General features: G+C 42.0%; 2 protein-coding genes across 4 annotated transcripts; one reads left to right on the top strand and one right to left on the bottom strand.

Moving 5' to 3' along the window:
• Positions 1-7: 7 nt before the first annotated feature.
• Positions 8-10,536, top strand: dzip1 (DAZ interacting zinc finger protein 1). Of its 3 annotated transcripts, none has more exons than XM_042405001.1 (18): positions 8-169; positions 772-897; positions 1,119-1,718; positions 4,498-4,537; positions 4,757-4,872; positions 4,977-5,135; positions 5,231-5,368; positions 5,446-5,508; positions 5,595-5,723; positions 6,057-6,105; positions 6,216-6,266; positions 6,967-7,127; positions 7,247-7,451; positions 7,799-7,973; positions 8,686-9,068; positions 9,416-9,537; positions 9,707-9,866; positions 9,989-10,536. In XM_042405001.1, exons 2-18 carry the CDS (start codon positions 895-897, stop codon positions 10,087-10,089), a joined length of 2,655 nt encoding a protein of 884 aa, XP_042260935.1. In that variant the 5' UTR covers positions 8-169; positions 772-894; the 3' UTR covers positions 10,090-10,536. The 3 variants fall into 3 exon arrangements, with proteins under 3 accessions (XP_042260935.1, XP_042260934.1, XP_042260936.1); XM_042405000.1 differs by having other exon boundaries at positions 4,453-4,537; XM_042405002.1 differs by having other exon boundaries at positions 772-940; positions 4,453-4,537.
• Positions 10,537-11,036: 500 nt separating this feature from the next.
• Positions 11,037-14,761, bottom strand: cldn10d (claudin 10d). The gene is made up of 5 exons (XM_042405003.1): positions 14,337-14,761; positions 13,328-13,489; positions 13,156-13,237; positions 12,924-13,031; positions 11,037-12,810 (listed from the first exon to the last, which is right to left on the bottom strand). The coding sequence occupies exons 1-5, from the start codon at positions 14,566-14,568 to the stop codon at positions 12,624-12,626; spliced, it is 771 nt and encodes a 256-aa protein (XP_042260937.1). The 5' UTR covers positions 14,569-14,761; the 3' UTR covers positions 11,037-12,623.
• Between the last annotated feature and the right edge of the window lie 2,251 nt (positions 14,762-17,012).

Below are 17,012 nucleotides of genomic sequence, written 5' to 3'. Positions count from 1 at the left end.
TTTGAAGGTTCCGGAAGTGCCGTCTCTATTGTCGTTAGCTTGACGACGGTCTCGAGCAGAGATTTAGGAATGTGGAGACCAGCTTCTACGTCACCCTCAAATCGCCTGCTGGGGTCCCGTCGTAAGAAAACTTTTTTAAAGGCCGTTAATTAATAACACCAACCACACGGTGAGTTATTTTGACGTAGTCCTTAAACATACAACCCAACATTTAATTGTCACATTTGTTGCTGATGCTTAATGCTTTTTTAAAACGTTGTTTTAAGTTTTCCCCAACACGTTGACTAAAAAAATGTCCGTTAGCTCGTCAGGCAAAGACAGGGTTTGAAAGACAGGATACATTTCGAGCTAAGTTAAGTTGAATTTCATTATTCAGAACCTTCTGGAAACGCTAACTACATGCTTTGTGATTCAAAATTGCCTTATTGTGCTCAGAAAGACATCTTAACCGTCGGGCAAGTTCAAGCATGTGTGCCATTGTTTAGGTGGAGGTCAAGCAGGAGGATAAAAAGCCTGCCCTGACTTGTAAAGGATTGTTTCAGAAACAAGAGATTAGCGGTATTCGCTGTTAGCAAGGAAACCATTTTCACTCAACCTTTTCGTGCTCAGGTAGATTTTTATTCAGCTTTACACAGTGCTAATGTTACAGTCGAGTGAGCAGTGAAATGCATTGCAGTCTTTCCCTCAGGACACACGGCTCGTCCTCCACACACTGTAGGGAAACATTTGCCCATTGCCTCGCAGTGTTTTGATAACAGTTCTCTCCCCCAGGGACGCTCGTTTATGTCTCCATGGTAACGTTGTCGCGTTGAGCCGCCTGCGAGGGGGCGGCACCGGAGAAGAGCGGCGGGTCCTCGGTGTCTTTTCTCCACGCAAAGGCGAAATCAGTCGAAGATGGTAAGAAGAGCGCGGCTGCATCAGGACAGCAACAGCTCTATAGGTAGATGGAGACTGACTGTGCTCTGCAGAACAGATGCTGCTGCTGTCTTTTTGTTCACTCTCTCTGCCTGTGATTGTGTGAGGAATATTGGGCATTTGATGCTAGTGTGAGGTGCTCTGGTTTGCATCTTTTGTCTGTTTCAAGTGAGGATTGAAAATCTCTTTGATCTTTCTTTCAGCCATTTCACAACGGAGCCTACTACCCATACACCAGTGACACCCAGGGGACCCACTCGTCAGCAGGGATCCCATCCCTCCTGAATTCTCCGCTCAGCCAGCACTCTGCAAGCAGCCATTCTGTGCCTGCACCAGGCATGACTCCATCCAGCGGCGCCTCCACCGTTCTCCCCTTCAAGTTCCGCCCGCGCAGGGAGAGCGTAGATTGGCGGCGGATCAACGCAGTGGACATAGACCTGGTGGTGAGCCAGCTGGATGTGGACGCCCTGCAGGAGCACATCAGCACGGTGACCTTCTGCAGCTTGGACGGTGAGCGATGTCAGCGGTGCCAGAGCCCTGTGGACCCTGCTCTGGTCAAGCTGTTGCGGCTGGCCCAGCTCACAGTGGAGTGGCTCCTCCACTGCCAGGAATTTCTCACAATCAACCTCCACACGGTGGAGGAGAGGCTGGCGGCGGCTGGAAGGGATCGCGAGCAGCTGCTGGCTCAGCAGAAGAAGCAAGAGGAGAAGGTGAAGACGCTGAGCAGCGAGCTCAAGCAGAGGAAGAAGGTTATTCGCACCCAGCAGTCCCTGCTCGCGCCACGAATCATCAGCAGCCAGAAGGTACTGCTGATATGCTAAACGCTCTCTCTGTTGGGGGGGTATCGGTTACCATTTGCATTTCACATATGTATGGCAAGCAGACAGCTAGCTCCCATCACCCCCACCCCCTTCTCTCCTCCTTGCCAGGGCCCCCGCTCTGTCATTGTTCCCTGCATCTATTCACAGCTCCGGCTTTGTCCATTTGACATCAGAACTTGGAAGGAATAAGGAAAATATCTGAAGGCTTTCATCAGAGCCTGACAGCATTCTTGTTATTAAAATGGTTGTTATGTATTGTAAGACCAGGCATGGCTGTGTTGTTTAGGTATGGTTATAATAAGCTTAGTTTACAGACTGGAAGAAAAGGATTTAGAGCTGTAGAGCAGATGGTGTCATTTGGTGTCAATTAGTTTTTTTCAATCCACTTACAAAAGGTTGACAAGAGCATGTCTGGCTGACTCCCACCTCCCCCACCTTCATATACACATGTTCATGTGGAGCGTTTTGTCCTGTGAGTGTGACATTTGTGTGTGTGTGTGTGTGTGTGTTTGTTTGTTAGATACTGCTGGATATATTGAAGCATTGTCCTGTCAATACAGCCTCTCATGTAGCATAGCTTTATTTAGCATAGCTACATTTTCCATCAGGTTATTTATAGCACAAATCAAAAATCTTCCCCCCTCTGTTCTTCAAGTGTAGGGCTGCTGCTGACCTGGCCAAGCGGTTGCCAAGGCAACAGATATAGTGTGTCATGACAGCATGTGGTTGCTAGGTGTGTGTTAGCAGCTCAGCTAACAGAGGCGGCTCAATAATTGATAGAGAGGCCGTGTGTGTGTGTGTTTGTTTGTGTGTGAGTGAGTGTCCTTCAAGAACCTTTGGCATTTGTTGTTGTTACATTTCCACAAAACAAACACACAGGACACGTCTGAAGATTAATTTAATTTTTAACTCCTATTTTCCACAGTTATTCCAAACCATCACTTAAAGACCTAATTATTGTAGCGGCACGTTTCAGTGCCGTGAGGCTGCCTTTCAGCCTTTGCCACCATATGGCGCGACAAGATATCAGTAGCAGCAGGTTTAACATTGAATGAAGTCACAGGCACAATGAGTGGCAGAGTTAAATGTAGCGTATGATGCGAGTGTGTGCGCGCGGAGCAGAGGCAGCGTCTATTCAGGTCTATAGTGTTAGTGAGCTGGAGTGTGGTGACGCCCGCCGCAGGGAACAAATCAGCATCACTCACGCTATCTGTCTGTACGGAAACGCATGCCTGAACTCAGTGGATGCTGCTGTTTTGAGGCTTAATCAGCTGTTTGAAACCACGCCCTCGTTCACTCGCTTTGTGCCATGGACACTATACAGTTCACAAATGTCACACTGAGAATTGGATCCAGAGAATGTCTCAAAAGGATTAATCAAATATCAAAATAGTTACCGATTAATTTAATTGATTAATCAGCTCTACTATATAGTAAATAGTATGTTAGGCCTGGGAGCTCAAGTCACTGCAATTAAAGAAAACATTGCAAATAGACAAAACACAATCAATCAATCTTCACCACTTTGACAACACATACGCAGCCTAAGAATGCAAATATAGAAAACTCAACCAAAAACAAACAGCTGTATTGTCTGTAATTGCAGCTGGTTTCTATATTTGGTTGTTTCTGTATTTTCAGCTTGTTCCCTTAAACTGCACATGTGTAATCTAACTGATGAATGTTTCTCAGTTTGCCTGTGTTTTATTTATTTGCAGTGTGTTTGTTCTTTTCTCAAATTGGCAAAATGTTCTAATCTGCTGGTGTTTTCTTAAGCTGCAGAGTGTGAGCTCTCAGGGCCTAAAATAAAGAGTGAGAACAGACACAGCCCTGATTCGTGTGAGTTGTGAACCAGTTGTTGAAGTACAATAAGAGCAAAGTGTAATAAAGTTAGGAAAATAATGTATGATGCTGTGACAAAGTGAGACCACACCATTTGTTCCTGTTGCACTTTGCAGCATTGCTTTCACATACTATCCTGGGTTTGTTTGTTTGTGTGTAGAATTGTTTTGTTATATTTATTTCTGCATTTCTGGTTTAATCAAGACAGACAAGTATTGTTGAAGTTGACCTACTGTTTATTGATTCAAGTCCTGAATGTCTTGAGTTATATATTCACTTGTTTTGTTATTTATTCACCATGCTTTCAGGAGACAAAAAGGGGAGGCACCCAACCACCTCCTGCTTTTAAGCTCTCCAAGTACAGGGGGGAATTTATTGTATTTAGTTCAATATTTGGGTTAGTATTCATGTTATTTGTGCTTATTTTGACTTATGGTAGGGAATCTGGAAAATATTGTTTATATGGGCAATGTGCACTGATACAAGTATCGTTGTAGTTGACCTGTTCTAGGTGTGGGAGACTGGAGCACCCCTGCGAGAAAGATGGTTCAGCCTAGACAGATTGGAGGGCTTATTTAAGGGGAGAGTTGTTGTTTGAGGAGAGAGTTGTGTGCATGTGATCATGTGATCATGCCATAGTTTGTTGAGTTTTCCTGCATTAAACCAGATTTCTGCCTCCGACCACCTTCCTTGACACTTCATCACAGATGCTAACTTCACTATGAATCATCAAATTCAGACCAGCGTCTCACTCAGTTCATCTAAACTGTCCTTTTTAGTTTCATGTTTCACCATATTTATGGCAACAAAGATTTGCTTTCTCTCTGCACAAAGTGATATATTAATACCCGTCTTTTTTTGTTGTTTCTTTTAGTGTCCACACTGTGATAAAAACTTCCTCAATTCCTCCTTTCTCCAGAATCACCTGCAGCGTCGCCACCCCGATGAGTATGACATCCGTAAGTCAGCCAGTCAGAAAGGTTTGCTAAGCAGTGTAGAAGAGGGACAGAGAGAGAGTGATAATACAAGAACAAAGGTAGGAGACAGATGAATTACTTGCAGCTGGAGGACACATCAAACAATTCAAGGGTGAAGTCTTGTGAAGACAGGTCATAATGTGAGACATTTTCTCACATTGTATTGTTATATACGACTTTCTTTTTCTTACTTCCCTCCAGAGTTGCGATCAGACAGTGAGAAGAAATCTCAGATCGAAAGTCTCAAACTGGAGATCAGCAATCTGAAGGAGCAAATTGTTCAGCAGCAACAAACCTTGAAAGACAAAACAGCTCAAGTAAGAAAACCAGGCCGTTGTTAAACGCTGCATGGGCCTCTTGTCACTGAGAACAGCATAAAAAAGCGTATTTGATTTCCTTTCATTTTTTCTGCTGATTCCAGGAGAAAGAGCAGCAGTCCATGCACAAAGACCTGCTGAGAGAACTGGACCGTTTTAAGGCCGAGGAGATGGCGCGCATGGACAGAAAGATAGAAGACAGCAGGGATGGCATCCGCAGGGAGATGGAATTTCTTTACACTCGAAATATTCAGGCTCTGAATGTACGCAAAGCATACTTGGATAATCCCTTCAGTAGCTTCTAAATGGCTTTTTTTTTAAATCATACCTTTTGACGTGTACTTTCATTCACTCATAGGAAGTAAACCAGAATCAGACAGCCAAGCATGAAAAATCAGCCAGCCCTGTTCACTCACAGCCCGAGAGAGACCTGGACAACTACAAAGAAATGCAGATACAAGCCATCCAGAAGCTGGAACATCAGCTGAAGAAACAGGTCAGTATAGAAGGGGGAGAACATTTTAAAACCTGATTTTTAATACAACCTAACTCACTCAAAATATCCTCTTCTAGGACAAAAAGTGGGAATTCAGGCTGCAAGAAATAAAGGCTCAACATGAGTCAGAAAAGAATCAGGTATGTTGTCATAAATATATCATCACCACAGCTTTTGTTAGTAATATCCTGGTTAAAAAATGCATCCTCTTCTCATCGTTATCCAGTTGCTGAACGAGCTGAGCAGGATGCAGTCGTCTGTGTCGGAGCAGCAGGAGCGCAGCCAGAAACTGCAGCAGGAGATGGGGAGGAGACTTCAGGAAAAGGAGCAAACCATCAAGGCTCAGAGAGAGCAGGTTAACACTGTTTCACACTCACACTCATCACCGCCCAGTGGGAGATCATGCCAAGAGAGGAAGTGACACGGAGGGTCAGCTCTTGTTCAGGATTTCCTGTATTCGCTACACTGGCTGAGATTGTGTTGTAATGAGATATGATGATACTGTATATTTGACATGGGTCATAGTGCACAGGAAGTTCATGCTTTTATTGGAGTAGTTGAACACACAAGTAGCTGAAAACTGTTATCGGTTCATTTAAGCTTTAAGCTAAGAGTTTGTTCTTTTCATTTAGTCTTTTTCAAGCATGATCATGTTGAATAATAAGTGTTTTTTTTTTTCAACTTACAGATAAGGAATATAACCTCAAATCCACCAACCAAAGTAGTTGAAGTGCCAGGTATGGATTTGTTTTTAGTTGTTTTTTTGATCAGGAAAGTATTTAACTAAAAGGAAGTTTCCCTCTGTCTGTGTGATCCTAATACACTCATCTCATTTTCTATTTTCCAGTGATAGTCAGTGCACCAGCTCCGGAGCCTAAACCAAAGAGAGTTGTACTTGGTGAGTCAGTAGAAGCCAGCAGCTGTCATGAGAAAATTAGAATATAAAAACATTATCATTCCCAGTGAGGCTGCGCATGAGCTTTTCTTGCATGAAGGATTTACATAAAGCAGTACTGTCACCACATCCCCCTCCTCGTTTTAACGCCTATTTTATCTGAATCCCTGACTTCCAATGACCTCATGTGCTGTCCAATTAGAGGAGCCCGCCTCTGCTCCTAAGCTGGATCCTATACAGGAGCTGTCAGAAGAGGAGAAAGGTAAAACAGACGCTAAAGCCAGCAGAGCCGATCGACTGCATGCTGTCTGCATGGATGCATCAGTCTGTTCTCAGCAGCCTTTTTCCTGAAAAGTGTGTCAGGACTGAGATCATCTTCATCCACACTGACGTGAGAGGCGTTGAGATGAACTCAGTGCGAGGAAGCTTTTTGGAAAGTCAGCTCACGCTCCATGATATTCTGTGATGCCTGTCATTAGTTATGAACATCACATCCATCCGTCATCTTGTCGCCTTCTTTGTGGCAAATATAAACTTGTAGACGTTCTCCTCTTCTGTCTGCACCGCCGCAGTCACATCCGTCTACCTGACTGAACATTGAGCTTGATGTGGAGTTTGGCAAATGCATGCCTCCTTTTTTTTTTCATCATTGTTGGACCCTAACTGTCGATAAACAACTGATAAAGTGAGATTTCTTTTACAGACTCAAGCATCTCTGAGTTGAGGCCAGTGGAGAAGAAGCCTGAGCCCGTACCAGAGAAGAAACAGAAGGTGTTGAGGAAGCATCCCAACATCAAGAAAGAGATGCGACTACACCTTGAGCAGGCTGTCATGGAGAAGCTGGAGAACCTGGGGGTCAAGCCTGTAAGTTCTTACACACTTTTACATAGGAGAAGAAGTTCTAATGGAAAATACTCTTAGATGTTATAATAATACAGCTCAAACCTAGAAGCTTTTTTTTCATTCCCTTTTCATCCTCTCAGGATCAGAATGGTCTAAAGAACAAGGAGCTCAGTTCCATCCTGGCTAAGGTGCATTTGAAGCGGGAGAGCATTGCGAAGGAGATGCCTGACTACTGGCGCCATCGGGAGGACCTGTCCACCTCTGTGGAGCAGAAGCTGGGCGGTCAGAGGAGAGGCAGTGACCCTGCTCCAGAGTCTGAGACCAGATCCAGACACTCAGTTCAAGGTGCTTTCCAGGACTGAGTCATTTAAGTGTAGCCTCTTAGTTCATGAGGTCATCTTTCTAAGATCTTACTCCGCCCACAGACCATGACTGAAAACACTCCACTACTACTATGCTTTACTTGAATTTAAAAACACATTTATTGACTTGGTGGGTGTTTATTGACATCTTACAATTAGGGATTTTAGTTGCACATGAATGAAGTCATATAGGTAGTAACTGGTTTTGACTGTGTATACAACACTCTATCAGTTTAATCTGTGAAGCCTGTTTACCGCCACATAAGCTGACTTAAGCTCTGACACTCTGTCAGTGACTGATCCGCTAATTGTATGTTTTCTTCTTTGTAGTGTTACAGATCCGACCTCGATCCAGTAGCCTGCCCTCCAGGGCCACCCAGGTGATGTCTGGACCTGCAGTCAAACAGCCCAAAACCCCCCAGCCGGCACCGAGGACCAAGACCACCACCCAACCCAAGACATCTACACCCAACACGAAGACTGCTCTGAGGACCTTCACAACCAAGTAAATAAAAACATTTGTGTAAAACTGTTTCTTGAGTCCTCGATAATTGAATCATTGAAGGATGCGAGAATACAGTACAAATACTAAAGCACCTTCAGAGAGGGACAACAGAGAAATTATCTGTTGTCCAGCGCAAACAAGAGACTGCAAGCAAAGTCAAAATGTGAAGAGCTTAGAAGAGGGTTATTGTGATAGTGGTAACCAAACATGGTGGTGCCACAGTGTGGAGGATCAACTAGGTCTGTATGAAAAAGACCAACGATGTATTGTCAGGTGAGCTCTTAGCACTGTGGAGACAGAACTGTACACTAATCTGTTGTAACATTATGTTTCAAAAAAAGCACTTTTACACTTAGGTCACAATCATGAGTGTGAGTTTAAGTTCACGCTGGGTGCAAAGCCAGCTAGGACGCATTTTAGATCACTTTGCATCCATGAAGCATCCCGTAGTGGTTTCGCTTTTCTTAAAGGAGCACAGCGACTCCGAACAGGTCAGCAGGTGCTTTCCACCACATTACTCAACATGTCTCAAACCAAAGAGGACGTAAAGCAGTTTAAATCAGTTAATGCCATAATGTCTTACTCCTCTAAAATAGCAATGATTGATTACTACCTTAACCTTTTCTCATAATTACCAGCTTCTAATTATCTCTTAGATAAAGATTGAGTGCTGAATGTTGTTAAAAAACATCATGTCTCTGTGATTCTTGAGGACTCCTCCTTTCAGTTCAGACGAGGAATCTGAAGAAGAGGACACGGACATGGAGGAGGAACAGCCGCAGAAACATCAGAGGGGCAAAACACCGCAGCCCAGGTTAAACCAGGCCACTCCGCTCCACATCAGAGCTAGCAAAGCTAGTCCAGTCCAGGCAAGGCAGGCTCCAGCCGGGCACTCTTTCTCCTCCAACCCCCTGCAGTCCCGGGGGTCAGGGGGTGGTGTGACCAAGACAACAGTCACAAAGATGGAGAGTGACGACGACGATGATGATGATGATGAGTGGTCAGAGGTCAGCGAGCTGCAGGAGATTGATCCCAGACAGCTCCAGAGTTACAAAGACCAGAACGGCAACGTGGATAAGAGAAACTTTGGTAAAGGTAAGTTGTCTGTTTTTAAAACTGCCAGCAAACAATGTACATTAAAGTCATTTGACTCTGTTTATTCAGTCATCAGTCTTTTTGATAGTTATGTTGTATGCATTCAGAGTTCCCAGTTTCAAACTTTAAGATCGTTAAAAGTCCAAAAATCCACAAGAATACTGGAACAAAGGAATAAAGGCCTGGATAGGAATCAGAGGGTCTGCAACATATGAAGTGATAACCCTCCTGGAAATGAGTATCACATTTGAGGGGAAAAATAGAAATACTTGCCAAAGTACTATTAAAACCATCCATTCAACAGATTTTGTTATTACAGTCACTTATGTTTCATTCATTTCTTTCAGAGAACAAAATCAACGACCTGGCCAGAAAAATGGAGAAGCAGTTTGCAGAGAGAGCGGTAAAGAAACCAGCAGGGGGCGTGAGCATCCTACCAGAGAGGAAGGACGAGGTGCAGGAACTGACGGTGAGACGACAGTGTATCGCTTCAGTGTACAATGCTGCCAGTTCATTTTATATCATGTAGTAAAAGTAACGTTAGCCTCAAGCTAGTTGGACTAGGTTTGATGTATAACAAACTTTCTGGATAGTACAATATATGAATGATTAATGAATGTTTGTGTTTGTGGTGACAGTACACAGATCTAGAGGAGAGCAGTGAGTGGCTGGTCTCCTCCTTAGAGGATAGACAGGAAAAGTCTAAACCAGCCCAAAGCTCTGGACCAATGAGGAAGAGCCTGGACTCACCCAGCACCAGCGTCTGGGGAACTTCCACAGGAAAGGCTCCCAAATCAGGTCAGTGCTCCCAGAAATCACTCACTGACCATTATGATCTTTATAGCAGGACATGCTGACAACTGGAGTATAAAAGTGAGATGATGTCCTATCTATAAACACAGCTCTCTTGTGTTTGTCAGGTTTGACTGAAGCTGGAACAGGAAGTACCCTGAAGAGCAGCCTGTGCTCCCTCAGTGACATCAGTGACTCCGAGGACATTAGCAATAAACACTACAGCTGATCAGGTGATGTAGCGCTACGCCAAGCACAGACACTAAGACCTCAGTCAACTCCTCTGACATCTGCAGTCTATGCCAAACAGCCGTATTTTATTCAGCAATACTTCTTTAGTCTGAGGGATTCAGAAGAACATATCTTTAATATTTGTAGAAATAAATGAGATTCCAGCTTTTCTTTTTCAGTCTCACCTTATGCCTTGTGCCAATTGTTTGCTTGCCTTAGACCTTTTCAGTGTTCATCTTTTAATAGATTGTCTTTTGTATATTCAGTGAAATACTCCATCTGAGGTACTGTATGTAGTTTGTGTAAAAAAACAAAGTTTGTACATCAAATTTTATAATTCCTTCATGTGTCAAATGAAGCAGTGAGATGTGACTTTTGTATAGAAAATATTTATACAAGCAATAAAAGATTTCTTTGTGGAATACACACAAACTGTTACATGAAACATTACAGTCCTGGCTTTTTATTTTGTCAAACATGCACAATAATCAATCAGCTAATTTATTTTTCAAGCTTGATTTTATAAAGAGGATTCATATTTCCAGCCATGCAGGACTTCATCAAGTCTTAGCCAAATAGAAAACAATCCAATATTTATTAAAGAAATGTTTGAAAAGGGAATTATTTTTGTGAATGATATTGTTGTTAATGATTGTAAGATAATGTCATATGGACAAGTGACTGAGATGTATGGATATGTCACTTCAGTACAAAATCATAATCAACTTCTCTTGGGCTTACCGCAAAAATTAAAAACTGAATGTGCTAAGTTATCAAAGAATAATAAATATATAATTGGTGTAAAAGGAGGAAAAAATAAAGATTTTTTAACAGAATAATAAAGGTCTCTTTGAAAGACTGTAAAAACTCAGGATAAATGTGAACATTCTTGACATACCTCTTCCATAGATTTGAATGTAGGAAACAATTATAGACTGCTTTTCACAAGAATTACTATACAGAATACTAGCAACAAAACAAATACTAAATATACAGGATACACTTGGAACAGTTGTCAATATGCAGATTTTATAACAGCATAGTCATTAACTGACATATTTTGGTTCTGCCCTCCAGTGGCATTTTTCTGGCGCAAAATTGATGATGAGCCTGATCATCCTGCTTGGAAAAATATTTATTTTCCACACAAACGGGTGTAGTAAAGCTTACACATTGTATTATTTGAACCTGCTGTAAAATTTTACTGTTCAGGGACTCTTGCCACAAATAAACACATGTAATTCAACTAACTATGTAGTAAAACTAAACTGATACTACAATAAACTTTAAAACACTTTTACATTGCTGTGTTACGATTTTTGTGTGAACACTGTAATGTCACCTAATTTCTTCTCACTTTTGAGGCTCTACACTGAAGTTACTTTGACCCTCTTGCCTTAGTTAATGATTTAAACTTGCACAGTCCCCCTTGTATTCAATAACTGCTGTTAATTCTCTCCTGTAGCTTACCACCGGCTTTAAAATGTCCTTTAGTCCATGTTAGCTCTGCCACCTACAAGTGTGAGTCATTAAATTAATAGTAACTGTCATCTGTCATGCTGTGAGACAGCAGACATTAAATCCTCTACAGCAGTGCCTCATTCTCACTGGCTCAGTCGGCCATGAACCTGATTTGTAATATGAGCGACTGGGTTTTTATGGTGAGCGACAGCTGTACTGGCAGCTTTGTCCTTCTTAAATATCATTGGCTCATGTGCGAAAGGCTGGCAGGCTGTGATAGGAGGGCTGTCAGTGCTCATGGGGCACTGCTATGTAAATGATATAGATTCTGTTTTAATTTATTTAGATATTCAGGTGCACATGAGCCAGTCTGGCTTCAGACTAAGCTTCAAAAATTAAATTCTAAATAAAAACACTTTTTCTACAGTACTGTATGCTTTTATTCACCAGACTTTTCTTCATGTCAGGTGTCTGAGATTGTGTCCAGTTTCCTCATATAATGAACAGCCCACTCATCAGTCAGGTATAGATCACTATAGATACTAATCATTCAAGACAACATGGTTGTTTGATTCTCTGATGTTGAGCGCCATCGTCTGGCGAGCAGAGACTTAACAGACAAATGTGTTGATGGAGCCACAAAGAAATTTGAAAGGAAATGAAGGGAGGGCCTGTTTGAAAGGAAACCTAAAGCTGGATTAATTTTGTCTATCACTAAATACATAAGTCTCTGAAAGCTCAATATACACTCTTAAAAAATATTTTACAAAAAAACTAATTAAAAAACATGTACAAGGAAAAACAAAGAGTATATTCCAAAGAGGAAAGTATAAATGCAGGACACAATGAAACAACACAACTAAACAAACTTGGTTCAAGTCCCGACCTCACACTCTGTGCACTGTTATTGTCTGGGGGCTACACACCCATTGCCCAAAGGTTGATGCTAGAAGTGTCCCGAACACAGCAAAATAATAAGAAAATACAGGTAGAGGGCAGAGTCGCTGTACATAGTTTTTTAGTAAAATCCTGCATAGTATAGTCTTTTCTTTGTCTCAGCCCTTCTTTGACTCAGACGAAGTCGTCCCTGTTGAAGGTCCGAGGAGTTCTCGTTGGTGTTCTGGTTGTTCTGCTCTTCCTGCCTTCATAGAACAGCGGTGGCACCAGAGTCACTCTGGAAGATGAGGCCGGTAGCATGTAGGTCCGTCTGGTGCGGGCGGTGGCGTAAGTGGCTGGTCTTCGTGGTCTTTGCGAAGAACTGGTTGTTGAGAGAGGAGATAACAGGAAGTCATTCTCTGGTTCACTATTCATGCAAAATACTTCGGTCCAAAATAAAGCTAGTTAGTTTGAGTGATGTTTAGGAGTATTCACCTTGATGGTAGGCCTTCTTTTCCAGAGAAGTAAGTCAGCACAGTTCCTCCACAGATTAGAAGGATGGAGCCTCCCCAACCAACGAAAACCGCAGCTCCGATTTCAAATCTGAACAGCACATATTGAGGTATATCAAGAGTAGTGGTTTGTTTTTCTGCACTTTTTAGTCTCTCTTTAAATATAATTTGCAGGAACCTTGTAGTTAAATTCATGCTGTTTAAAAAGTACTCACTTCTGTGCCCTGAAATGTGGATCCAAAAATTCTGTAACAACTTTGTTGGCCCACCATGAGTAGGTGATCATACCACAGAATCCTAACAGAAAACATGCCATATTTTAAACACCATGAGTGCATATTTTACACAAGTTTAATATTCTTGAAAAATATCCCAAAACCTTCTTACCTGAAACCAGGTAGGTTATACCGCCTGCAAACGTCACCCTTGAATTGGCAAGATCTGATCCGCCTATCTTAGTGCATTTCATCCCTATGAGTGTGAGGACGCCTCCGAAGAAGCCAGTGATGACGGCGCAGACAGCCAGTGCTCTGCAGGCGTGTAGAAACGCTGCAAGAAAACAGGTGACACACAAATGCAGCATAAGTTTGAAAATCTTTTAGCCATGCTAGTGGCTCTAGCGATGGCAATGTCAGTTGGTCAATCAGTCGTTCCACCACTGTCGGGTGGATTGCTGTGTCATTTTTTACAGACATTCAGGGTTCCCAGAGGATGAATCCTGCTGACTTAAGTGAACCTCTGACTTTTCTTCTAGTGCCACCGTGAGGTTGACATTTGTGGTTCAGAGTGAAATATCTTACAACTATCAGATAGACTGCTGTGAAATTTACAACAGATTTAAGTTCCCTAGAAATTTTAAGTCTTTGGTGATCCAATGACTTTTCCTCTAGCGACACCAGCAGGTCAAAATTTTCACTTATGCTGTGATATATCTTAACATCTACCAGATGGATTGGCACCAAATTTGGTGCAGACATTCATGGATCCCAGATGATATATTCTAAAGACTTTGAGGTTGACATTGTAGTTATTTATTGAAATATCTCAACCACTATTGGATGGATTGCTGTGGAAATTGGTACATTCATTGTCCAGAGGATGAAGTGTAATAACTATATCCAATACTCAGGTTTATGACCAAATACCTGCAAAACTAATGACTTTCCCGTGAACCTCAACTGTACTTTGTGTTTATTGCTATTAGCCCAAGTCTAGCCTCACAGAGCTGCTAGCATGGCTGTAGACTCTTAGTCTAATACACCTAAGCTAAAGGAATTTCTATTAATCAGTGCTTCATACTGTGCTCTATCATCTAAATATCTTTGTCACAAAATTCATGAAATATCTTTAACTGTTATGAACATTTTGTGAATAAACAGTTTTCACCGTATCCTACCAGGCAAAGCCAACATGGAGGGGTAATCCTTGCAGTCGGACACCCCCGTGGTGTCTGAGATGCAGTCCCTCCACAGGTTGGAGTAGTAGTTGGAGGTGGTCAGCACGATGCTGCCCACCTCAGAGAAAGTCCAGTACTCTGTGGGAAGAGTGGAACACACCAGGATCCAGCCACACAAGCAGGACACGAAGCAGCCGATCTCCATGTACATCACCACCGTCCTGTACTTCATGGTGAGTTTCGTTCCTCAACCAAAAACAAGCAAAAAAATGACTAACAAGGTCTTAAAATTGATGTCCAAACTTTAACCCTCACTGTGGAAAACTGGACTGAGCTCTGCCACTATGTCATTGCTGATGTGTGGGTGTCAGACCAGCAGTGTGGATGTTTGGCTTGTTTCTCATCTTATCTTTTAGACAGTTTTGCCTGGTAAGCATCCTTCATGTTCCCAGCACTCAAGCAGAAACAATGGAGGATGACGTCTTGCTGGTTCATGCTGTCATTATTGTGTAATAAGGTTTGTGTTTTGTTTTACTTCCCTATTGTTTGGGGTCCCACAGACCCCGGTGCTATATGTATAATAATTTCAAAATCAATCCATTTTTTTCTTATTTTCTGATCTTATTAAATCCCAATATGCACAAAAGTATTGAAGTTCATTTTGTCACAAACTGCACTTTAACATTTTATGTAAATGACAAAACACAGACATGCATTTTTTATATGTTTTATGGACTGTCTATGAACAAATATATTGTCAAAAAATCATTTACAGACAAAGAAATGTACAGTATTTTATCCTACTCAGTTATGTTATTATAAAACTCCAATGACGGAAAAGACTTATTTGGAATTTTGGAGGGGACCCCAAGAAACTATAGTGTGGTTTTCTGTAGCACACATCTGAAACATGTCACTAGTTCAAAATCATGTTTTTAAGCAATTCTCATAAAATTAGGAGAAGTTATGAAGTATCAAGCTGATAAAACAATGTTAAGTATGTTTTTTGAGTCACCAGGACACCCAACAGAACATTAGAGTTAAACAAGAACACTGTGTAGTTTGTTCAGAAACGTGTCAGTGTCTTAATTCTGAGAGCTCCCTGTTTTGGTGAGGTTAGAAAAATAATAACAGAGGATGGAAACTTTTTTCTTTCTTTTCAATGTTTATTTTTCCTATGTACAGATTCTTTGGTATTATTTTACACAAGACCTTATAACACCTTATATTTGAAGCGTGAGAAACAGTATTCACACACTTGCTATTCTACGCAGGGTTGTAGCTGACAATGAAAACACTGAGGCCATGTCCTCTGTTTTGTTTCTGGGGAAGTCTTACAATAACAGATAGATTACACATTGTGTTTTTTAAGTCATACTCTGGTATTGTTCACAGTCAATATCATTAAATGTGACCGTTTTTTAAGGCAAAACAAGTTAATATCATTTACTATGTTCCTGGCAGTACAGAAAATTGTAAGCTTTAACTTATGGCCTTGAATCTGTCGTGTTACACAATCACAACAGAAGACATCTTGTAGGAAGAGATGTATTTGGAGCTTTTTGATGGTGAATATTGTCTATAAATGTGCCTTTTCTCTCTCAGCACTTCTTCTTCTTCTTTTTTCTCTCTGATGGAGGGAGCTGTGGGATGTCCGCTACAGGGAGAGTGTTGTATCCAGTCAGAAAACAGCAACAAGAAACAAAACATTTGTGAAAATTTGGTCATTTTGCCAGAGCATTTCTCTTCTAGGCTTGCATTAAATAGGTAAAATGATTCAGCTAAATGTTATGTTAACAAACCTTTTTGGATGTATAACTCTGCATGCAGTTGCACAGTGAATGCTGCAGCCAAGTAAGATGAGGAAACTGCCAACCAAGCCGAGGTAGAGGGGTGGTCCAATTTCATAGCTGAGGAGATAGCACTTTTAACAGACTACTCACGTTTACTTATTAACGAGGGTTATTTAAAGACCACACATTACCTCAGTTTTGAGGGATCTGCTTTGCTGTGTAAAAAAGCTGCGGCGACTCTGTTTATGTATAAACAATAACCAGCAACGACTGATACGCCTGCATGAGGGAAGGCCGATGACACATGGGGAAAAAAAAACAAGACAAACCAGTGTGTTATGAGAAGCTGCTCTCACAGACGCTGAGGCTTTGTAAACGCAAACAGATCCCACTCACAGCTGACCAGATGGAAAGCAGACGCTGTTACTAACATCCTGTCATTGCTTCTCTGGTCTCCACCGATGTATGTGCACTCCAGTCCAAAGAACGTGAGCACTGTGCCAATCAACCCCAGGCAGAGGCCCATCATCAGGAGCCCCCTGACCGCCTGGATGTATGCTAGACGACACATATACTTGAGATACATCCAAAAACATGTCATAAATTAATGCAATCATTGTTAGAATCATCTGTGACTGGACGTCAGTGATTATATGTCAGTGTACCCACATTTGACTTTCCACAGCACCCCGAAGTCCACACAGTTCACTACAGCAGAGGAGTCTTCATAGCAGTCTTTCCACAAGTTTGACCAGTACCAGGCAGTCACCACTACAGAGGAGCCCCCTTGGCCCCCCAGCTGGGCTACCCTCCAGTGTGGAAATACAGCATATGAATGAGTGTTAACATCTACTCTAACCACAAACTTTCTCTCAATTTGCCC

The sequence above is a fragment of the Thunnus maccoyii genome, chromosome 24, assembly GCF_910596095.1.
Source record: "Thunnus maccoyii chromosome 24, fThuMac1.1, whole genome shotgun sequence".
Classification (NCBI taxonomy): Eukaryota; Metazoa; Chordata; class Actinopteri; order Scombriformes; family Scombridae; genus Thunnus; species Thunnus maccoyii.
This window is presented reverse-complemented; position numbering and strand designations above follow the sequence as displayed.

What these genes read in the sequence shown, in the direction of transcription:
- cldn10d (XM_042405003.1), bottom strand. Translation starts at nt 14,568, where the DNA reads ATGAAGTACAGGACGGTGGTGATGTACATGGAGATCGGCTGCTTCGTG. An exon ending in TATAACCTACCTGGTTTCAG is followed by an intron (nt 13,238 to 13,327) that starts GTAAGAAGGTTT and finishes GTTTTCTGTTAG; the next exon opens with GATTCTGTGGTATGATCACC. An exon ending in AAAGAAGGCCTACCATCAAG is followed by an intron (nt 12,811 to 12,923) that starts GTGAATACTCCT and finishes CTCAACAACCAG; the next exon opens with TTCTTCGCAAAGACCACGAA.
- dzip1 (XM_042405000.1), top strand. An exon ending in AACATCAGCTGAAGAAACAG is followed by an intron (nt 5,369 to 5,445) that starts GTCAGTATAGAA and finishes ATCCTCTTCTAG; the next exon opens with GACAAAAAGTGGGAATTCAG. An exon ending in ATCCAGACACTCAGTTCAAG is followed by an intron (nt 7,452 to 7,798) that starts GTGCTTTCCAGG and finishes TCTTCTTTGTAG; the next exon opens with TGTTACAGATCCGACCTCGA.